Source organism: Capra hircus, chromosome 28 (genome assembly GCF_001704415.2).
Source record: "Capra hircus breed San Clemente chromosome 28, ASM170441v1, whole genome shotgun sequence".
In the NCBI taxonomy this organism is placed as follows: Eukaryota; Metazoa; Chordata; class Mammalia; order Artiodactyla; family Bovidae; genus Capra; species Capra hircus.
The window spans coordinates 18024933-18049178 of NC_030835.1; the positions used below are offsets into that span (position 1 = coordinate 18024933).

Genomic DNA, 24246 nt, shown 5'->3' on the forward strand with positions numbered 1-24246 from the left:
CTTTAAGTGACTTGCTTTTCAGCCATTTGTTTTCAGTTGAACTAGTAGGGAGATCTAGCTGCCACCAGTGAGGGGGCGCATGGGGCACATGGCCAGGGTCAGCAATCAATGAGACGGAAAGGGTCCACGAGAGGTCCTGCAATCTGGCACGACCACCCACTCTGCGCCCTCCATCCCCAACCCCGATTCCTCATCCAGCATCACCAGAAATGTAAAGATGAGCCATTCACCCAGGCTCTGGACAGTGAGGCTACATGGGATTGCTTCTGCATGAGACAAGTCTTCATCACTGATAACTGGCGGGCTTTGGAAGATTCTCTTCCCTGGAGCCAGAGCAACAGGAGATGCAGCAGGACTGGCTGGGGAAATGACTATTTGACGATCTTCTAAAACCAGGCAGTCAGGGATTCACAGTCTGCCCTGGAGTTCAGGCTGGACTCCACTGTTTACTAGTGCAGGGAGCAGGGCATCTTGTTTTTCCCTCTGAGCTTCGGTTTCCTCATCTGTCACACAGAGACTTAAAGACCCTCCTGACAAGTTATCATAAAGATTTGATGCAACAAGGAGTACAAAGTGCCTCCTAGGTGCTCAATAAATAAATTTTATTTATTTCCTCTTATTTATTATTACTATTGTCATTACTATTATTGGGAGGTAGCAGAACATACCGGTTAACAAGCCAGTTGTTGGAGCAGGACCACCCAAGTTCAAATCCTGGCTCCACCCCGACTCACCAGCTATATAATCTTGGCAAGTCACTGCAACCATTTGCCTCAGTTTCTCCATCTATAAAATGGAAAAGATGGTAACCCTTCCTCACTTTAAAGGAGTTTACAGCAGTTACTGACACAGAATAAGTACTACGCGTGTTGCTGAAACTAAATATTCTAATGAGGCCTCCAAAGATAGAGTGGTGGGTGGACAACATCTATATGTTCCTCATAAGGAAGCAGCCAATGTAAGAAATTCCAGCAGGCCTGGGAATTGACGTGTTGATGGCAGGACACTGCCCTGGGTGAAGCAACAGGGCAGAGAATGAGAAACAGCATAACTTCCACAAAACAGATCAGTTCCAACACGAAGATGTTTTGACCTCAAGGGGCCTAGCTCTCGGACACCCTGAGGTCTTTACACCCACTGATACTTGGTCATGAGAGAGTCAACGTCCCGATTTATGGATGAGAAAACTCTGGCCAGAGAGCCAGCCAGTAAGAGAATGCTAATCTCCTCCACCATCCGTGCAGCCTCCCCAGCCACTCACTCACCTCTTCTAAAGCCCAGACGGGAGACCGAGGGATAGAGGAGGGGGACCCTGTCCTCAGCCCTCATTATTCTTTTAATGGCATCGACAGCACAGAAAGTAGCTGGGAAGGAAAAGACAACACTTCCTGCCAACCGGGTGAGCGCAGGCTGGGATTAACGAGCCTTGATGGTGTGCCAGGTGCGGTGCTGGGCATTGTCACAAGTCCTAGGTCACAACTCATATGTCATCTCACCAGATGAGGGTGCCAGGCTGGAGCAGGGACAAGCACCCAGGCTCCCAGGCAGCCTGTCTTCTCAATGTGGCCCCTGGTCTAATTTCAGAATGCAGTTTCATAACTGCCACTTCTCAAATAAACTCAGATTTCTTTATATATTTGGAGCTAAAAGGCAGTGCGACTTTTCTCATTGACATGTTTCTAGTCAGTAAAGTAGGTAATTTAAGTTGTAAAGATATTCATTCTCCTCCCCTACCTTCAACCATGGCACTCAATGAAGTTATTTTTATTTTGAAAGAGTTAGTCATTCCGTTGCGTCCGACTCTTTGTGACCCCATGGACTGTAGCCCATCAGGCTTCCCTATCCATGGAATTCTCTAGGCAAGAATACTGCAGTGAGTTGCCATTTCCTTCTCCAGGGGAATCTTCCCCACCCAGGGATCAAACTTGGGTCTCCCGCACTGCAGGCAGACTCTTCACCAACTGAGCCAAAGAAATGCAGCTGGCAAACATTTTCATTTTCCTAAGTTGACCTTCAGGCAAAAGAGGAAGCATTCTGCCTTGGATCTGAGGCCTGCTAAGTTTGAAGGTCCCACCCAGAGGGGCAGGCACCATAGGCCCACTCCCCACACATGTCTTCTGGTTTCCTGTCTGGACAGTGAGGGCAGGCACTGAACCAGGCTCAGGGGCACCTCAGAATGTTAGCATCTGATCAGCTTTTTTTTTTTTTTTTTGCTTTTTGAAAGCATCTGTACAGGCAGGGGCAGGTCCCCAGGTGGGCAGGAATGGACCATCCCTGCCACTGCACACCTGGTGGGGGCCAGGCCCTGTGCCCGCATTCATTATTTCACTGGAGAGTCAAAATAGCTCTGCGAAGTGTATGGGATCAGCCCCATTTTATAGATGAGAAAAACGAAGGCTCCCAGGGCTGGAAGGATCTGCCTGAGGCCTCAGCGTGGGCAGTGGCAGAGCCTGGCCTCAGAGCTCCCTCCACAGCTCACAGACCCTCACACCACGTTGGGAGTGCATAGCCAGGAGCTGGTGATGGATGGCCAGGCTGTGGACGGTGAGGCCAGGTTCATCGCTTCAGAAGTCACCCCACCCTCCCTGACAGACCCTGAAACACACCCTGCCCCTGAACCAGCTCCACATTTTCTTGGGCAGGACTCCTTCCCAAGCAGGTGGGAGCACCTGAGAAGGAAGCAGTTTCCTGCTCCTTAATTGACTGTAAATTGCTCCAGAGCTTTTAATGAAGACCGTCAGGAGTAATTATGCCCACTGCTGCGCGGCTACTCTGTGTAAACACAAAAGGCGGGGGCTGAGGGCATCTCACTATCTCATCTCGGCTCTACCGTGCCTCCCCTCCCTTGCAGACCCCCTCCTGTTTCACACATCTGGTATCCGATGAGGAGCCACAGCCGAGGTGTAGAGAACACTGGTGATGTCCCAGCCAAGGGACTTGCAAGATGGCCAGGCAGGCAAGAGATGGGTCTAGAGAGCCCAACACGAGGCCCTCCGGGCAACCGCCACCAGGGCTGCCTGCCTGAGCAGACCTGGATGACAGAGGACTCATGCTGGACTCCAGAACCAATTCCAGAGGCTGGGAAGCAACGGGGCAAGGGGAGAGGCCTCAAAGTGTGGTCCCCAGACCGGCAGCAGCAGCATCTAAGATCTTGTTGTAAAGGCGAATTATTGGGCCCCAAGCCAGACCTACTGAATCAAAAACTTAGAAGGTGTGGCCGACAATCTGAGTTGTAACAAGTCCCCCAGGGGGTTCAGAACTATGAGTGGGAGGGAAAGATCACAAACACGATGAGCCTGCTAGCCTCAGTTTACAAGATGGGGAAGCTGAGGTCTAAGGAGCCACGGCTTACTTGTGGGCATGGAGTGGGCCTGCAGCCAGGTACTGCAGCCAAAAGTCCAGGCTGGGGTCAGACCAACCAGTTCAAACCTTGATACAAATATTTAAGGCACCCTTTCACTTTGGACAGGTCACTGATTTTCCTCATCTCTAAAGTGGGGGCAGTTCAGTTCAGAGGCTCAGTCCGACTCTTTGAGACCCCATGGACTGCAGCACACCAGGCTTCCCTGTCCATCATCAACTCCCAGACCTTGCCCAAACTCATGTCCATCAAGTCAGTGATGCCATCCAACCATCTCATCCTCTGTCAGGCTGAAGTGGAGGCAGGAGTGGCCCTCGTCAGCTGTCCTAAGGGTCACGTGCGTGGGAAACTGGCACAGGGTCTGTAAACTGCTTTCATCCCAAGACTCTGCCATCAGCCCTTGAACCACATGATGTGGCCAGGAACAGAGAAGAGGCAGGACTGAGGAAGTCAGGGGGACTGTGTTAAGAGAGACAGAATGCTGGTGCCAGCCCCCACCCAGGGCACTGACTGTCCTCACTCTGACCCCTGTCCCTGGGAAGCACCCGTCCCCTGCACCCTCCTGTCCCCAGGCTGCCCTTCACGTGTGGGGCGTGTCTCCGCATCCTGGACGCCTGCCTCGTCCTCAGAAAAGGCATTCTGACATTTGCAGCCCAGGGAGGAAAGCACTCTCAGGTGGGACAGACACTTAGGGCATTACATGGGACGAGTGCCACACCCTGTGCCAGGCTCCACAGGGACACTGAAGAAGGAGGCCGTTGGCGCTCATGGCTAGCCTCCAGTACATCCCAGTGACCCCACCAAACAGGCTTTAAGACTGGGTTCCTACTCACAAAGAGCTCACAACATGGTCTATTCCCTGGCTCCCCTCTAGCCAGCCCTCTAACATCAAGGGGCAGCCACGGCAGTCGATTTGGACAAACACTTGGGTGACCCGGGTGAGGTGAGCTGCCAGAGCCCCACAGGGAGCTTTGCACCCTGGACCTTGTGCCCCTGTGTGTCAACACCAAGCAAGACGATCCCCCGAGGACATCTCCCCAACAGCTCACCGAGTCCCCAGCTACGGATCTGCTCCGATCTGCTGGGACGTCTGTCAGCCTGCAGAGGCAGTGTCCCCAGCAGTAGGATGGGGCTGCCCCTGGGGGTGCCAGGCTGCCGGAAATCAATGAGATTTAGCCACAGGCTCTGGGCCACTCACCTATACCCTACCTGCAATGTCCAAGGCAGTCTGGAGCCAGGGTCCACAGGGGGACCAGCGGGTGGGCACCATTGCTTGCACCCCACCTTCTGGGCCAACACAGGATGGATAAGGAGGGAGGGACAGTGACCTGTACCGCAACAAGGCTGGAAGCCACTTCTGGCACCCAGGTGAGCCGAGTGGGGTGCCTGGGCCCCGTTAGCCCTGCCCACAAGTTGCCTCCCTGCCCGACAGAGCTGAGTTATCCCCAGCATAGGGTTTTCTGAAGAGCTCATAAAGCAGCTGATGCGATGAAGTGGGTTCAACATTCAATAACCCCTCCATCTCACTTGGGTCAGACTCCAGCATATTCATCTTGAATTATCCTTTCCAAAGACCAAATCAATCCTAGGAAGTGCTAGGCTGCTGTAACACAGAGTTCAAGATAGCCCAGGAGCAGAGGGTCCACGGGCAGCACCAGGACACCAGGGTGTGGGGATAGAAAGGGCCGAGGAACACCCTCTCCCTCACCCAAGGGCAAGAGGCAGAGGGGAAACCAGAGTTTGATGCTCTCCTCCCCTCCGTCCACTGTAGTATGAGGGCAGGGTGAAGAAGCTGAAGAGAGGCCACAGATGGTGGGTGAGGACCCTGTTCTACCCCAGCGCTAGAAGGTTTTTCCTCTTTGCTTACTCTGCTCTGCTCAACTGCAAAGAGGGTAGAGTGTTGGTTATGGAAGGAAAAAGACCTGGGCTTGAATACAGCACACTCTACAACTTGGGCGGGTGACAATCTCTCTAAGCCTCAGTTTCCTCATCTGTAAAATGGACTGAATAACCACCTCCTTCATAGGGAGCTGTGACGATTAAATGAGCAAGGCATGAAAAGCCACTGGGCATGGCACCTGGCACACAGAAGTGTGACCAGGACGGAGTAGGTGGGAAAGTCTGTCCTGAGTCTGGGGGCTGGCTACAGGAGCTGGGAACCCTAGAGTAAAAGAGAGCAGATTCAGGGGAGGTCTCGGTCTTCATACCCTAGACAACATCATGTGAAGTGAACAGGCTGACTGCAGGGAGCTCTGGGCAAAGCAGGAATGATAAAGCATGGGGAAGAGGCAGAAGGTCCATGAGCAAGAGGGTGTGCTCACTGCCCAATGAGATGGGGCATCGCCCACTGCTGCAAGGGTCCACCCTGCGCTTGCATTACCTGCTGGCTGACAGCTATATATATACAAAGTGCATTCCTGGCCAGGCTGGGAGGTGGGACCAGGGACCTCTGGGCCTTTCCCACCTACAAAGTGAAAATGCCCTTGGAAGAGCAACACATAAATCACACCAAATTTTTTATGTGTTGAGCACAGTAGGGTTGGGCCATTTAGCGTATCATTCTCGTCCTCAAGTTGCTTCTATCCTAGCTGGGAAAAGCACGAGTTAGCGTATATTAGTGCCAAGTACAGTTCTCAAGGTCTGAAGTTAACTTATTTAACCCTATGAGTATATACTATGTGATCATCACTCCTGTTTTCCAACCAGGTAAGCTGAGGCATAGAAAGTTGTTTTTGTTTTTTTTTTTAAGTAGCTAGTTCATACAGTCCATACTTGTTCAAGATTCAGTGGAGGGCTTCTTGGAAGAGGAGGCACTTCAAGACAAATATCTCAATAAAAACAAAGTCTGCTATGTTCGTAGCAATTTAGTTTTCAAAGCTCTTTCATAGAGATCCCTGTGAAGTCAGCTGGGCAAGTTGATCAGCCCCATTTTCAGATGAGGAAAAAGAGACTCAGAGGCTAAGGGACTTGCATATGGTTACAGAGATAACCAGTGGTCCCGTTGGAATTAGAACCCAGGCCTGTGCCACCCCTCCCAGGTCTTGGTGCCCTGTGCCCAGATAGGGGAGAGGAGGAGGGAGATGGCACCCAGGTGAGGGGACCTTCAGGGAGATCCTTGCATCAAAGGACAACTTTCCTGAGTGTCCAAACACAGGTCCAGGGCTGACACGGAGACTTGATCTATTCCGGGCTAAGCTGTAGTTGGACAGTCAGGCTCACAGGTCCCCTGAGCCGTGTAAAGAATAGTCAGGGTGAGGGGAGTGATGACAAGTTCAAAGTCGGCTCTGCCTGCCACTGTCTCCCCAACCAGCTGGAGGATTTTCAGCTCCTGTAAATCATACTTTCAGCTAGTTCCCAGAGAGCCTAAGTGTTTCCGGCTGGCTGCAAGCTCAGCACAATCTCACCCAATGACACAGCTGAGCCAGGCTCATCTGCCAGCCCCCCAACCCCTCTAAAGGGGGTGCCTGCTGCCTGGCCATCAGCACAGCTGTTCGAGGCCCCCACCTCCTTCACTGCTGATCATGAGAAAGGCCGTGGGCCCAGGAGCTAGCAACCTGGTTAATCTAATACTCTCATCTGTTTCCCCAGTTGTTTCTCAGCAGTATTTCCAACTCTGCACGGTACGTCCAGCAAGCACTAGCATAGTCCAAGTAGCCGGCAAAGTGAGGCCCAAACAGGGAAATCGACTTGCCGAAGCTCACACAGCTGCACGGGAGCAGAGCCCAGCCGGGAACCCAGGCTCCTGCCCCAGTCCTGGGCCTGCCCTTGAAGGCAGAGCTGTGCTGGCCACTTTCTCCTCTCTGGGAGCAACTGCCCCTCCTCCCAGCTCCTCTCCCGTGTGCAGTCATTGATCACTGAGACCCTTTCCTGGGTGACAAACTGAGGAAAGACCCTCAAAACTCCTGAGAGGTAGCAGAGGAGGGTAGTAAGAGTGTGGATGCTGAAGACTCAACTCTTGGGATTCAAATCCTAAGGGAGCTTGGGCAGCTTGACTGACCCGACTCTATAACAGGGGATCATGACAGAGCAGACGTCCCATCATTGCTGTAAGGATGTGGTGAGATCATTCAAGTAATCTAACTATTGAAATGCAGGTACTAGTTGATTACTACTATTATTTTTATTTTTAACCACAACAACCTACTTCTGCCACCCAAGACACAACACAAGTTGCTTGCCCCATGGTGGGCTGACCTGGTCCGTGGCCTTCTGAAATGCCACTCCTGGGGGCTTCTGCCCATGCATCCAGTCACTCAGTGTCACCTCCACTATGAACCTCCCCGTCTCCAAGCCCAGAATGAAGTCCTTCCTCCCCTGAAGCATTGGCAGCGCCTTGGAGCTCACAGTTCCCATTCGCCTGGGGCGGACTGCACATTTACCACAACATCCTCTTCTCAGCTCCAAATGGGGGCTCCTTAAGAGCAATGACCCATACACAGAGTCCCCAAGCTGTGGTTAAGTGCACAGGCTTTGGGGTCAGGCAGCACTGGGTTCAAGCTCAATTTCCACCCTATATAAGCTGTGTGACCCAGAGCAAATTACTAATCCTCTCTGAGCCCTCTGCCTTCTCATCTCATAAAGTAGGGATTATAAGGCCCACTCTCTTGGTCTGCTACAAGGATTCAATGAAGCAATGCGTATGAAGAGCTTACCTAGACACAGAGCAAGTGTGTAATTAAAGATAGTTGCCATTTTCCCAGTTATCTTTCGTGTGTGCGTGTACCCACACTGCCACCAAGCACAGCCTGGCGCAGGTGCGCAGTGCAGACCACTAAGGCCTGCCTGCATGACAGGAGGCACAGCATCGTATCATTAGTGACGTTACGGCTGCATCCGAAACACTCGCCCCACCCCCACCCACGTGTCAAGAGGGAGTCCACAACTGGGTGTGCCACGGGCTCCAGATGTGCCCAGGCAGGGACCTCTAAGGACTGGCTACAGTCCAGAACCCCCCAAAAGGACACTATTCTGTCCTACAACCCCTCTGAGGGCCGACGGTGACCTGGGGAGTGGCAGAAAGGAAGCAGGGCCACAGTGGCGTCCAGGCGCTTCCGGAGTCCTGTGAGTCATCCACACCTCCCAGAAGGAAGCATGAAAGCCCTGCTCTGTGAAGGAGCCACTGAGCCAGGGCCCCAGACTGGCTTGTCGAGCACCTGCTCACCTGGAAAGATACCAGATCACCTCTTTCCTCCAGAACCTCACCTAGTACCAACAGCCTTAGGGAGCAGCTGGGCTCCCCTCCCTAAGCACTCCAACCTTGGACTGCGGCAGCTTTGAGGCACCTGGAGTCCTTTTCTCTAAAATCAAGTCCCAAGCTCGCAGCCCACCAACCCAGGCCCCTTCTTCCCTAGGCCCAGAGCTACCCAGTGCCTGCATGGGCAGAGCCCCCCTTAAATTCCTTTGCAGGTGGTGTAAGAAGTTAGGGCAGGAATTCAATAGTAACTCTCTGTGGGCCCTTGGGCAAGCTCCCTACTTGGGCCTCAGTTTCCCTGTCTGTAAAGTGGGAGTGATTGACTAGTGATTATCAAATTGTCCCGCTGGAGGCCCTAGTTGTTCATTGCTGGCCCTCTGAGGATTCACGGGTGAGGGGTAAAATTGAAGGTGAGGAATACAGGCTGTTAGTGCTGTCTACCTCTGACCTTAACTTCAACCACAGATTGTGATTTCTCCTTAACACATTACTGTCTCAGCCATTCTATTTTTTTTTTTTTTATTGTTCTTAGCTACTGAGCTACATTGCCTCTGTGCAGGTGGCTGGCGGAAAAGCACAAACTATGCTCAGAGCACACACCTCGCTGATGCCTTGGACCTCCCCATTGGATTCCTCATGTCCACGTCCCTCTTACCCTTTAATTCCTGTAGCTTTGCCACCATCCCCTGCCAAGGAACTGCTTTGGGAGACAATGACCTGCTCTTCTCTGTGTCCTAAGGAACACTCTGGTTAAGGAAACAACCATTCTCACCTTGTGGCTCTCCATCCTCTCCCGAGAGATTATTTCTTTCCTTTACTTAGACAAAGGGAGAGTGGCACAGAGAGGGATAAAGCCCCTCCTGGGACACCAGGTACAAAGAGAGTTGCAGGAAAGCCCCTCCCAGATCCCCCTCTCACCTGCCCACTTTGTGTCTGCTCCAACCTCATGCTTGATGTCCTGCCATCCCTGCCCCACATCTCCCACTCCGAGCTGGTGCGGGCTGCCCCCGCAGGGAGCTGTCTGTGTGCTTGCAGGCACACAGCTCCTCCGTCTACTGAGACCGCGGACGCGGGTCAGCCCACCTGAAAATTGCTCTCGCTGGGTCCAGACGTAACAGCTGGGCATTGATGGAGTTTGCAGAGAAATTAATCAGCGCCAACTGGCAGCAGTGCCAGGCGCTGCCTGGGCCCAATCCATCCTAATGAATCCCGAGCTCCTGCCTTAATGGCTCCTGACAAGACTAATTTAGTCGTGTAGGTGATTAGCGTGGGCATTATCACCTGAATTGTGGCTCAGGACGCTCTGGAGGTCTGAGAGGTGGGGGGGAGGTCTGCCTGGGGAAGTCGGCTCTGTGTGCACCAACCTTGGCAACACATGGAGGGATTGGAGCCAACAGGAGGGGAATCGGCAAGACATTCAACATCCACTCATCCTTTCATCCTTCCTTCATCCCTCTGCTCATCCGACCAGCATCTGTTAAGGCCCACTTTACACAAAGCACTGCGCTTGGCACAGAGGACGTGTGCCAAGACGCTCAGCTTGCTCGGCTGTACAGTGGACATGATGACACCTCTCTGAGACTCACTGTGAGATCGACAGGAGCCCATGTTTCAACTGCTTAACAGAGGTTGGCTGGAGGCTGGCAGTCAATAAACGCTAGCTAATAGTATTGTTCTACAATCTTATATTATACATAAATACCGAAATGATAATGAACTGCAATGTCGATATTAATTAAGGTAATAAGCAAAAACGAACTGCCAATGGGGAGTTACCACAAATAACCCTGATAGAACTTTGCTAAGAGCTTTCATAGAGTCAAATTCAAAGCAAACAGAGGGTGAGGGGTGGGGGAGCTATGGTCCCTCCCTTGCAGGTGACATCTGAGCTACATCTCAAAAGACAGTAGGAATCCATCAAGCAGGGAAGGGGAAAAGGTGCTCCTTGCTGAAGGAACAACATGGGTGAGGGTGTAGTGGTGAGATGGAGGTGAGAGGTCGGGGTGCTGAGCAGGTTCCCGTGACTGGGGGGCAGGTATGGAGCGGTGCGTGACAGGCTATGATAAAGGGTTCTCACTCCTTTCTCTGGGCACTTGGGAGGCTTTAGGCTGGGGCTATTTAGAACTGGGATAGGATGAGTGACCTTGGGACCCAGCCCTGAGGAACACTACCCCCTCCAGGACCTGAAGAATCAGGACTGGGTGCCAGCAAGGTAGACGGACTAGATGCCCTCCATCCCCCTCAGAATCCTAAATCAGCTTGGTGCCTCCAAGCCAGGTGTCATGGGCTGCTTCTGTGTCCCTCCCTGGAGGCCAGCCAGAGCTCAGTGCCCTGAGGGTCCCTAGAAAATATGTCACATACAGGCCTGGCAGGCAGCTGTAAACACACGACCCGTGGCACAGTGTGGGCTTCGCCATTCACTTGTGCAGGCACAGACAGCACCTGTGCCATCTGGGGGCACGCTCTCCTGGGCTCTCTCACTGGCAGGCATCCTTGTCATCACCCACACCTTGTTCCTAACACCTTTGGGGGCACAAGGTTGCCTGGCCTGAGACTCTAGGAGGATAGCGAGCAGGCATGGAGCCAGCCCTAGTCCCTGCCTTGGAAGGTCCCCCCAACCCCGCCACTCACAAACTCCAGACTTCACTCCTGCCCAAGGTACCTGGAGCCCTGGGCATGAGCCAGGCACAGGGGTGGGCTCAGGGGACACGGAGATGCCTGGGCACCTGGAAGGATTCACAGGACAACACGGAAGACAGAGGAGGAGCTGAGTAACAGCAGCTCTGCGACTACTAGCAGAGAAGGAGAAAGCAAAGGAAGCGGCACCCTAACCCTGCCTGGAGAAATCCAGGGAGGCCACACAGAGGCAGCGGCATCTGAATCAACTTGACTGACCAACGGAGGTCCAACACGTTCCAGGCAAAAGGAGCAGCAACTGCAAAGGGCAAGAGGTGGGAACTCACCTTTCGTGCTCAAGGAACTGCAAGGAAACTGATGTGGCTGGAGTGGACGAGTCACTCCATGGCTGGGGTGGGGAGGGCGGTGTGGGAAATAGACTGAGAAGGCACAGCTAGAGGTAATGCCCTGGAAGAGATAAACATCGCTGCTGAAAGGCCACAAGGCCTGAGGATTAGGTCGGCTTTAGCCACGGGGAGATGGTTGGTGATCGCAACATGAGCAAAACTGGTGGAGAGTGGTTGGAGTGGATTGGGGAGAGCAGGCAGAGACAGCAAGCAACCTTGCACTCTGTCCCTCATTCTAGAGGTGCCGCACAGCCATTGCTGCTGGCAGCCAGAGCCAAGGTGTGGGCGATGCCAAGCAGCCTGACCATTAAGTGCTCGCTGTGCCCTTGCTCTGCCCCGCCCAGGCCAGGCTCTGCTGTCAGTGACTAAGGTTCACGTCTGGGGAAGACATGCAAGGACAAGGGGACCCTGGATGTTAATAGGCCGGAGGAAGGCGGAGCTGCTTGACGACTTCATTTGGCTTCTGTCTTTTTCTGCTGGGAGATGGTCTACAAAAGAACATCGCACAGAGGGAATTGGAAGCTAAGATAGGAGACAGAGACGGAACAAGCAGTCGGTGCAGGGGATTTCAGACGGCTGGGCTGTGCCCTCCCATTCCGCTCCCGAGCACAGGGCTGCTGGCCTGTGGTCGGAAATTGAGGCAAGAGCATAAAGGATAGAAACGCTCAGAAGGTTTGAGGTGAATGAAAGTCCTAATCTCTAGCCCAGGAGATTACAGAAACTACATCCTGACAGCCTGTAGCCAAACTCTACCTTCCTTCCATTCTTTAAAGGAATTTAAAAACAAAAAGCTCAGGACACTGCCTTGAACACTCAATAAACACTGTCATTATAATAATATATATTATACATATACCTTTTATATCATAGTTATCATTATTATTCTGTAAATTTCCAGTGGTCAGAATTAGGTTCAGTGGGTAGGATTTCCAGGGACAGGTTTCATAGTAATATTACAAAGACTTTTTCATCCCCAGAACTGTCTCCAAGAACAGAAATGAGCAGCCTGATAAGATCCTGAGTTCCCCATCACCGGGAGTCCAGGCAGAAGCCAGATATTCTGTCCCAGAGTACCTTCCCAGCTGGAAGTTTGGTCTGCCCACAGCTCTGCCTGCCTCCTCTGGCGAGCTGGCTAATTTGGGCTCTGGTTCTAGCCACTGGCACTAGCCACCCCACTGGACCCAGCTCACCTACATGCTTGTCTGTTCCCCCTGCAAACTGGTGGCTGGTGGGACAGTAAAGCAGTCATCCCTGGGCCACACGTAAGTCCTCTTTTCTGTAAGAACAAAGCATTCCAGGCGTGGAGGCTTTCGAGTTAACAACAGGGTATGTACACATGCCAGTGATCCAGAGGGGAAACTATTGCATCCCATTTTACAGTTCGGAGCACCAAGATCCAGAGAGCAAAGGGTAGTGAGAGCCAAGCCTCAGAGTCAAGTCTCTAGGCCACCTCACTCCACTCAGCAGGCAAAGGGCCAGTGCCCTGACAAGCTGTTTCAACCCTTACCCTCACTCTGGCCTCTGCTGGTCAGAGCCCTGCATCCTGGCATGTTCACATGACTTCACATCCACTCTGAGTGGCCCAGGGCAAGTAGGTGACAGCACTCATTGGAGGTTTCCAGGGCTGTTATCAGAGGGCCCAGAGATACAATACCCTGGGCTACCAGGGACAGGGGAGCCTGGTGGGCTGCCGTCTATGGGGGTGCACAGAGTTGAACATGACTGAAGCGGCTTAGCAGCAGCAGCAGCAGCAGGATTGCCCAGGCCAAAACTCACTGCGGCCCACCTTCCCAGTGCCTTCTCATTGGTGAGATGGGGAGACAGAGGCTGAGAAAGGGATGGCACTGTGCCCAATGCCACACTGCAAGGAATAGAAACTGGGTGCCTGACTTTCAGGGTAGAACTGGGCTATGCCACCCTCATGTAAAAAGAAGCAAGGAGGCCAGGACAGTGCAGGCCAGCTCAGCACTGGCCCCTGTCCAGAGAGATGAGCAGAGCTGTCTTCCAGCTCACTGAGTCCTCTCTCACTCCTGCAGCCTCCCAGAGCTGGGGATGATCCCCACTGCATCAGATGGACACCCCTGCTGTGACTGCCACAATGGGCTGCGTTCTAGGAGTTATTCCTGGAGGCCAACTGATGTCAGCATCTCCAGAAGACAATCAAGAGCTGGGGCTAAAGGTAACTGGAGCAGGGCCTGCTGGTGTGTTCACTGGGGGCACCCTGCCCACCTCCCTGCAGCACAGGCCTCAGAGGACCCCCAACTCGGGGCTGAGTGGGGCAGTGCAGGCCACAAGCGGTAGCACTACTCACCTGAGGGGCCTTCGCCTCTATGTCAGCAGCCCCAACTAGTGAGTGGCTGGCCACAGCTCTGCCTCAGGGACCTCACCTGTCCCAGATATATTTCTTCCACCCTGAGGACTCTCCAGGAGGATAAGGTTCAAACAGACACTTACAAAAACCAGCCACAGGAAACAGCATGTGAAGAAATGGAAAGGACCCTTCCAGGACTTCGCTCAAGTGCCATTACCTCCCCCAAACTTCTGCTGCTTCTCCCTGCCCCCAGGGGGGATGACCCTCCCCCTTCAGTCCCCACTGGGGCTTAACCAGATGACCAGCGCAGCTGCTACTACCCAAGACTCTGGTTTCTTTACCCCTCTGTCAAATTCCTCTAGAAATTCACAGGCCTGGCACAGGGGGGCACCCCGTCTGTATCTGATAAACTGATGAATGAACTGAAAAAAGTAGAACCCCTAATGGTGGTAAACGCTGCTAACATTCACCATTTAGGGACCCATGTGTACTGGGCCTCTGCGCTGCTGGCTCCATGCCAGGTCTGGGTCTGGGGCGGAGCCATGGAGAATCCAGGAGCCCACAGACAACCCCCCGACCCAGCTCAGTGGGGGGAACAGCTCCGCACGGTCCCCAATAGACTGCCAGCCATCCTCTCCACCCCTCAGAAGGTGCCCTAAGCCTCTGGGAGACCATTCCAGAGAAGCAATCTGCCTCATTCTGGGATAACACTTCAAACACCACATCCCTGATCACCAAACCCCAAATCCAGCCTCACAACACTGATGTGTGGGCCTGCTAACCATCAAAAGAGAGGCTTACTTTCTACACAGCAGCCCCCACAGCCCTAGAAACAGAGCATCACCGGGCCATCGGGACAAGCCCCACAATAATCAGAAACACACCCGCTGTGTCCAGCACCCATCCACCTAAAAAAGGAAGACTGGAAGGGAAGACCTCTGCAGGGGGCTGCTTGTGTGCCCCTGCAAAGAGCAGGGGTGAGTCTGGGGCCCACTAAGGCTCTACTCTTCAAGCAGAGATTTTCTTTGAAGAATTTTGCATTTAGGTTTGGTTTTACATATATGAAAGAGTGCTTTAAATGACCTATTAGGTAAATATCTTCAGAGCCCTCCCCTCTCCAAGCCATCCTGCTTCACTTTCGAGTACAAGTGATGCTCCCGAAAGATGCACCTTGCTGGCCCTTTATGTATACTGCTCCTGGTACACAGCTCCACTCTGATACCCACAAAGGAGGCAGATCTGAGGGTAAGAAGCCCCAGATTACAAGCACTTTCTCTAAAACAGACAAGAATGAAAGGACGCAAGAGGAAGTGTTGGTGAATGTGACATGGAGTGGTTTCCTCTGTGCTCACAGGCTTCCTTGTGGCTCAGATGGTAAAGAATCTGCCTGCGGTACAGGAGACCCGGGTTCAATCCCTGGATGGGGAAGATCCCCTGGAGAAGGGAGTGGCTACCCACTCCAGTATTCTTGCCTGAAGAATTCCATGGACAGAGGAACCTGGCTGGCTACAGTCTGTGGGGTCACAAAGAGTCAGACATGACTGAGTGACTCACACACACATACACACAGAACTAGTGCTATCCCACCAGCACAGCTTCAAGATGGGTTTGATCAATTCAACCCCATTTATTGAGAAGCCTTGGGATCTCTAGAGCTGAGCTAAGGCCATGGGGCTACGTCTGCCGACCTCCAGCTGCAGGTAAAGGAGCCTGGCCCTTGGGAAGGGCTCACGAGGACAGACCTGGGTGATGAGGTAAGTGAAGTTGGGGCAGGTGGGAGGTGGTGAGGAGCACGGACCAAGATGCTCATGAGCACTTCCTAAACAGTTTTTTTTTTTTTTTTAATGACAAAAAAACAGGCATACCCAGTGCAGAGAAAACTCAGTAGTCACAGAAAAGTACAAAAGGCTGCAAATCAAATTATAAGAGCTTCCATCTTCAAATTTTCACAAGGAAGAGGAACAAGCCATTTTGTAGGACAGAATTAACACAGAAGTGAAAGTCAAGCAACTTGGGCTCAATGTGATAAAATCCTTGATACTAAAACCTCCTGTCTTTTTGGAATGGGCCAACACAAGAAGTAGGGAGTGCCCCGTCCCTGGAGGCAACCAAGAAGAGGCCACATGAACACCCATCTGGGTCACCATGGCAGAGGTTCCAATTGCAGGGGGATGATCATCTCCATGTCTAAGATCTCTTTCACTTGTGGGAAAGGAGGCCACCCCACACCACCCAGCATGCCCACCAGCCCTTGTGCCAACTCACCCACAGGCGTATCCTCACTGATCAGCAGGTATGTGTCAAAGAAGTGGTTGGTGAAGAAGGGCAGTCGGTTCACCTGGCCTGGAAGTTAGAGAAGAAGAGCATCAGTCAAGTACCTCATGCCAATTCTATACGTCCTGCAAGGGGCACAGAGTAGGGGCTATCGTGGCCACTGAACCTGCATCCAGTGCCATGGCCCCTGGCAGCTCACTGCTCTGCCCCAAGGCAAACCAGGAGTAACTACGAGGCAGGCAGAAGGCTGTGAGGTCATTTGGTCAGCCAGGCCACCAGCCACGTGTAGCTATTGAGCCCTGGTCCACATCAGGATGTGGTGAAATGTAAAATACACACAGGTTTTTGAAGACCTTCTATGGAAAGTGAAAGTCTCTCAGTGGTGTCCGACTCTTTGCAACCCCATGGACTATACAGTCCATGGAATTCTCCAGGCCAGAATACTGGAGTGGGTAGCCTTTCCCTTCTCCAGGGGGTCTTCCCAACCCAGGGATCAAACCCCAGTCTCCCACATTGCAGGCAGATTCTTTATCAGCTGAGCCAGAAGGGAAGCCCAAGAATACTGGAGTGGGTAGCCTATCCCTTCTCTAGCAGATCGCCCTGACCCAGGAATTGAACTGGGGTCTCCTTCATTGCAGGCGGATTCTTCACCAACTGAGCTATCAGGGAAGCCCTGTATGGAAAAGTGAGTATAAAATATCTCATTCGTCTATTATATTGATTATGTGTGGAAATGATAATACTGTAGTTATACTGGATTATGTAAAATACATTATTAATATGAGTTGCACCTGTTTCTTTTCTAATGCAATTCCTAGAAAATTTAAGATCACACTTGTGGCTCACATTGTATTTCTACTGGGCAGCCCAGCTATACACAGAATGGGAGGTTGGTAAGGAAAAGAGCTGTCTACTCTGTTAACCACCGCAACTCTGGTGCCCAGAATTTGGCTTGGCACAGAGCTTCAAAACTCCTTGGAATTTTTCAGAGCAACAGGAGTGTCTTTTCTTACTCATAAGGAGTTCCTTTGACCACATCTAAGTTTATGCAATACTTTGGCCACCTGATATGAAGAAATGACTCATTAGAAAAGACTCTGATGCTGGGAAAGATTCAAGATAGGAGGAGAAATGGACGACAGAGGATGAGAAGGTTGAATGGCATTGCCAATTCAATGGACATGAGTTTATACAAGCTCTGGGAGCTGGTGACGGACAGGGAAGCCTGGCGTGCTGCAGTCCATGGGGTTGCAGAAGTTGGATACAGCTGAGCAACTGAACTGGAAGTTTAAGCAAATGAGGTGATTTTTTTTAATTAAAAAAATTTTAAAGCATGTTAATTTACAATGTTGTGTTAATTTCTGGTGAAAGAAAAGTGATTCAGTTCTTTTCATGTTCTTTTCCACTGTATAGTTTATTATAAGATACTGAATATAGTTCCCTGTGATGTATGGTAGAACCTTCTTATCTACTTGTTTTATATAGAGTGGTTTGGGTCTGCTAATTCCAAATTCCTAATTTATCCTCCCCCTACCTTTCCCCTCTAGTAAGCATAAGCTTGCTTTCTATGTCTGTGGGTCTGTTTCTGTTTTGTAAATAAGTTCAGCTCTGTCATATTTCAGATTCCATTATAAGCAGTATCACTGGGAATCTGTCTCTGTCTGCCTGACGTACTTCACTTGGTATGATAAACTCTGGCTGTATCCATTTCACGGCTGAGTAGTATTCCACTGTATATACGCACCACACCTTCTTCATCCAGTCCTCTGTTGACGGACATTTAGGTTGCTTCCATGTCTTGGCTATTGTAAATAATGCTGCTATAAACACTGGGATGCATGTATCTTTTTGAATTAGAGTTTTCTCCAGATATACACCCAGGAGTGGGAATGCTGGATCGTATGGTAACTATTTTTAGTTTTTTAAGGAACCTCCATACTGTTCTCCATAGAGGCTGCACCAATTTACATTCCCACCACTGGGATAGGAGGGTTCCCTTTTCCCAGTGAGGTGATTTAGAGTGGAGCCTCTACAGAAAACCTCAGGAAGGGGCCAATCACTAAAGACCAAGTGATTTGATGGGAACTTTCAGTCCATCCCCAACCTTAGGGAGGGAAAGAAGGGAGGCTGGAGATTTCTAAGATTTGATGAGCTTCCAGGTTGGTGAACACATCCATGTGCTGGAAGGATGGTGCACCTAGAGAAACACGGAAGCTCCACCTGACCCCAGGCCCCCCCGCCCCCCACAGAGCTCATCCCATGCATCTCTTCTGTCTGGCTGTTCCTGAGTTGTACGCTTTATGCTTTATACTCAACCAGTAGATGTAATAAGTGACCTATTTTCCTGAGTTCTGTGAGTCATTCTAGCTAACTGAACCTGAGAAGGGCTAGTAGGAAGCCCTGATTTATAGCTTGTTGGTCAGAAGTACAGGTGGCCTGGGACTCACCACTAGCATCTAAAGTACAGCTGAACCCCTAAATCAGTGGACTCTGACGCTAACTCCAGGTAGTTAGCATCCGGATTGAACTGAATTGTTGGACACACAGTCGGTGTCTGGAGAGTTAGAGAACTGGTTGTTGGTATTGGAAAACACCCCAGTAGGCAGGTGAGGGCACTTCCCCCTCTGACCCTGCCAGCTGGGGCTGGGGGGCTGGCCCGTCTCACATGGGGCCAGCATTGTACAGTGCACACGTTAGCAGCTTGTGCTGGGTCTTCCAGGGGCCCTGAATGTGGATGGGCTGCAGCCCTCTCCTCCCTCATTTCCGCAGACCTGGCTCCCTCAGAGTTTAGGCCAGGCCCAGGAAAACAGAGGCCAGCACTTCCCTCATTGCCTGAGACCTCCTAGTGGGGAACAGGCAGGACTAGCGGCATTCCCATCCCCACCTGCCTTCACTCAGGCACCAAGCTGTCATTTCTGGTTCTGCAAGCACTGGAGCCTCTTTCTCTCCTCCTGGCCTGGACCACTGGCCCTTCTGCCTTCTCTTGCCAAATTCCTAGTCATTCTTCAAGTGTTTGTCTTAGATGTCTCTTCTTCCAGGAAGCCCTCCCTGACCACTGCATTTTATCCACACCCTTACACCCTCTCATCTGAGGAACCTGGGGCTCCTCACATACACAACAGCCTCAGAAACAGGCCAGTGGTCAAGGGCTTCACTTTTGTTTGGAACTTCCCTGCACCTCTTCCTAGTCATGTGACCTTCCCGAACCTGTTTACTCAGGTGTAACACAGCGATAACAAGAAGACTTAACTTCTTTGCTGTGCTGGGGATTAAACGAGATTACATACATAAAGCTCTTAGCACCATGCTCTCAAACACAGCGAGCACTCGATAAGCGGTAGCTGTGATTAACACCAAGATGGTTAGATATCATCACTGACTCAATGGACATGAATTTGAGCAAACTCTGGGAGACAGTAGAGGACACAAGAGCCTGGCATGCTATAGTCCATGGGGTCGCAAAGAGTCAGACACGACTCAGCGACCGAACAGCAACAAAAACTGATGACAGTACTTCCCATGAAGCCAGAGGGGGATGGATCCCTGCTGGGGGCCTTGGGCTCCCTGATGGAAAGCGGCTGAGCCAGGGGAGAAGGCTCAGGGGTGCCCAGAGAATCTAGGGTGGGCTCAGGCCGGTGGGAGAGGGAAATCAGCCAGGAAAAACATCACCTGCAGCAGGATCGTTCTTTTTCAAATTTTGTTTCACACAACCTGCCAATAATCAGCCACTGAGAGTCCTGCACGGGCAGCTGGGCAGAGCCCAGGGGACGTGTGTCGCCTGCTACACACTGAGCAGGACTGAGTTCTGGGAACAGGCTGCTACCCCAGGAAGCCCAGTGGCCTCGGGCTGCCAGTGGGGACTAAGAGGGTCCTGGGAGGAGTGGGAAAGGGGAGGGCTCACAGGTCACTTGTTTGCCTAAAGACACTTTTAAAGCATGGAGGCTGTGTCCTCCCGCCTCAGGAGCCTCGAGGCCTCTGGCCAAGTGGGAATGTGAGTGAGTGCAGCAAGGGGAGGGACCACGGTGACTTCTGCGAGGAAGAGGAGTCCAGTTGCCTGCAACCACGATGCACCCCTCTGTCTCCGCCCCACACAGCTCATTCCCTGCTCTGGCATCTACTGTTCACTGAGCCCTGGACGCCTTCTCTGGACATCCCCGGCCCACTCGCACTGATCCTTCCCTACAAAGTAGATGTGAGTCCACCAGCTTTAAATGTTTCAAACACACAAAGATCACAGGCCTGAGAGGAGAAGGGAGAAGGCGAATTTGGGCTGCAGGTCCTGGACGACAGGCCTTCCCCACAAAGGCGAGGAAGGGAAAGATTTGAGAAGGAAGCAAAGCTGGGAAGGTGGAAGAGTGGAGCGGTCAAGACACTCAGTGTGGGAAGGACGAGGCATCCACCAGGCCAGGAAGCACGACCTCACTGAGAGCTGTGGGATGGGACAGGGAATTCTTACAGCTCGGCGAGCACCGCAAGCAGCAGAGCCTGGACTGGAACCAGGAAGGCCCGACTTCAGCCCAAGTCTGCCTCCCCGGGCCTCTGAAGGCACCAAGGCTCTCACTGAGGTCCGCGCGGGGTAGAGCCTATGTCCCGCCCCCCGGCTCACAGGACAAGGAGCACGGGGCAGCAACCAGGAGCGAGGCCTGGGAAGCCCGGCCACGTGCTGCTGCGCGACCTGGGCAAATCACTCTGCCTCTCCGGCCACCGCGGCCCAGCCTCAAGATAAGGACAGCAAGCCCTCACTGCCCTCCCGCCCTACAACTCCCTGTCAGAGGAATCCCGTGCACCCCATCACTGCTACGGTGACTGCAGGGTGGCCCACGGGAGGGCAGCAGTGAGGGGCCTGACGTGGCGAAGCCTGGGGGCTCCGCCGTCACACCCCTCACACCCAGCGCCTGCGTGACCCGCAGGAGGCTCACTGGCCAGGCTAGACAAGGGGCAGGGCAGGTCTCCGCAGGCCATCACCTCCTGCCTCCCCAATAAGCCCACAGGCCCACAGCGAGGAATGCCAGGGAGCACACAGATGCAGGGGGGATGCTGGGAGGGGGTGCAGAAATCTTCGGCAGAGAGGACAGGCTGACAAAGAGACATGACATCGAGGGGGCGTCTGTCCCTAGGTCTCATCTATCACTGGCTGCCAGGAACGGGAGGAGAGATCAGCTGGGGCTACATGGCCCCATCGTGCCTGAGGAACCACACTGGCTGTCCTCCACAGGGCCCAGGAAAGGGGACTGTGCCAGCCACACAGACACATAAATACATACATTACACACACGTGCAAAGCAGGCTAGCTCATAGGCAGGCTACAGAATGGCTGGGTGGCCGAGGGAAGGCCTTAACTCCTCTGTTTTCCGCACCCCATTTTCCTTCTCTTAGAGAGAGATGCAGATGATAATAAAAGAGCTAACACTTAAGGATGAGATGGTTGGATGGCATCACCGACTCGATGGACATGAGCTTGAGTAAGCTCTGGGAGTTGGTGATGGACAGAGAAGCCTGGCGCGCTGCAATCCATGGGGTCACAAAGAGTTGGACACAACTGAGCAACTGAGCTGAACTAAACACTTATTTAGCACTTAATATGTGCTAGGCACTATTCTAAGTGCTTGATACACATAATAGTTCATCTGGTCACTCTAACAATGTAAGAAGCAGAGTCCTATTGTTCTTCCTATTTTAGAGAGAAGGAAGCTGAAACATGGAGAAGCTAAGAAACTTGCCCAGGAGAGCCCCCTGGAGAAGTGGGGCTGGAACTCAGCAGTCCAACTCCACGCTGCTGCCTTGTGCCCACTTAGGATGCATGAAGCACCTCCAATTTAGAGAGCTCAAGGGGAGACTGCCACCTCTTCCAGGAAGGCAGCTGAGCTCTTAGCACCTGCTTTACTTTTACATGTATATTTCTTTTCAATGGGGGTGGGGAGGGCATGAATGTCAAGGTCACGGAATCCCTGAGAAGGCTGAGGACATCGTCCAGCAAAGCCAGAGGGTCGGAGCTGGTCTCTTGGGCCCCTCACTGAGGCCTCTGTGAATGGGGCAGAGAGGGGCAGGGGCCTGGAGTTTTTGACCAAAGGCCCAGGGGAGGACAGAGTCTGGATGGAGACCCAGCTGGGCCCTGCTCTGTACGACCCTGGGCCAGCTGCTTCTGCAGGCACCAGTTCTCTCCTTTGTGAAGTGGGCCAGGAGTGGAGAGAGGGTCTGAGACCCCTTCCAGATCTGTCCCGGGAGTCTCTGAGGCTGTGCTGTCTTCCTGGGCTGCCTGGGTGGAAGTGAGCTCCCCATTGCAGGGGCATTTCAGCAGAGAGCATGCCCAGCCTGGAAGCCAGGACCGGCAACTTTCACGAGACTCTCGGGCAGCAGGACGCCAGCAGCAACCCACCAAGCATGAAGCTCTGGCCTCCTCCAGAGGCTCCTGGCTCCCTGGAGTGGGAGAAGGAGCCGGCCCCCTTTAGGAATGTGCTTGCCTGTGTCGCCTGGCACGCTGTTCCCATAGCTCTTCCCTGAGGGCGCCTGGGCCCCCGGGGACACCGAGCCAGCTGTGCCTGCTAGCCTTCCTTCCTGCAGACAAGAGGGGCTTTTCTCTCACTGTCCAGGAGAAGGCAAATGCTCAGGCCTTCCCCGGCCTCCTCCGTGGGCACTGGAGCTGGCACTGACCTGGCTGCTGCAGGGCCAGGAGAAGGAGGGCTGGTCCTCCCTGCAGGGAGGAGAGACTCCTGGTGGCCACACCCTCACTCAGGCTGTTCCCTCCTCCAGGATGCCCTCTGTCCCTCCCTCTTAAACAACTCCTCAGTCTTCAGGGCTCAGACGAAACATCTCCCTTCTGTCGGGCTCTCCTGTGCCCACAGGCTCAATGGAGCTTTTCTTCTGATGGGCTTCTCTGGAGCTCTGTGCAGCCTTTATTACCACTTTATTCACCCTGCTCATAGCAGTTCCACCCATGTCTTTCTCCCCGATGAGACTTGACTCCCGAGAGTGTCACTTCTTCCATACCCCCAGAATTGGACAAACAGGAGATCCGTAGTAGGTGCTCAGAAGACAACCATGGAACTGAAGAGAACCAGGGCCTGTCCCCGCATCCCAGAAGAAGGACAGTTCATCATCACAGAAGCCTCCCTTAGAGCACAAGTATTTCTCAAGGCTCCTCCCCTTCCCTCCTGCGTCCCAGGCCCTGGGGATGACTGGTATTTTCAGCCCTGTGAATCCTACAGAAGCAACTGAGGCCCAGAGAGGGACGTGTGTGCCCAGTCTCACACACAGCAAGGCTGGTCTCTGGAGTCCCAGAGCACAAACCCCAACCACATAACGTCTAGCCCAGCCACCCATGCCCGCTGTGGGGGGAGAAGGCAGAGGGTTGGACTTACCCCAGCATCCAGAAATCAGCACAGAAAGCCAGACCACGAGGCAGCTCGAGGCTACGTGGCACCTCATGGCTCCTGAGGACAAAAGAGGGAGAGGGTGAGAAGCTGCCTATTGGAGCTGCCCTGCTCTTCCAGCTCTTCCACTGCCCACCCCTGCTGCTCCCAGGAGAACTGGGTCTGAGACAGGAGAGGGAACTGAGGCAAATCGGGGTCGGGGGCGGGGAGAGGACATGGGGAAGAAGAGAGGGTCTGCAGCCTGTGGTTTGGTCATCGCCCAATGCTGGGTATAGCACAGCGGCCTGAGAGTGACGGAGATGGGGGAAGGGGCACCAGTCTCCTCTTTGCCCTCGTGGAGGCGGGTTGCATGGCCTGTGGGCAGAGCTCGGGGGCTCAGGGACAGGTTTGTGACATACACTAGGCTCCATGGGTGAAGGAAAGGGCTGCTGCCCGCCACTCTAGGATAGCATCCCTCAAGAGCGATGGAACCTGGTAAGGGGGGACAGACTTAGGACCCAGGTGCTGAGCCGGAAGGCAGGTATCTCAGTGCGGTTGGCAGACCCACTGCTCCAACCACCCCTCCTCCAGCCAAAGTGCCCAAGAAACACGTCCTTTCCTGTTTTTATATCTGTATATCATCTCATAACCTTGGATATGAAAGGAAACACCAGGCCACAGTGTCCAAAGAGGCACAGAGAAGGGAGGTAACTTGCCCAGGGCCCCCACCAAGTCTG

The 24246-nt window shown here is 52.9% G+C and overlaps 1 protein-coding gene across 1 annotated transcript in view; it reads right to left on the bottom strand.

Annotated features, from left to right (window-relative positions):
- Positions 1–24246, bottom strand: part of CDH23 (cadherin related 23) — a 431691-nt gene that overhangs the window by 366505 nt on the left and 40940 nt on the right. The window contains exons 2-3 of the mRNA XM_018042178.1: positions 23519–23590; positions 16152–16229 (exon numbers count right to left, since the gene is read on the bottom strand). Of these exons, the coding sequence (XP_017897667.1) occupies positions 16152–16229; positions 23519–23585 (145 nt within the window). The 5' untranslated portion in view covers positions 23586–23590. The remainder of the gene's footprint in view (positions 1–16151; positions 16230–23518; positions 23591–24246) is intronic.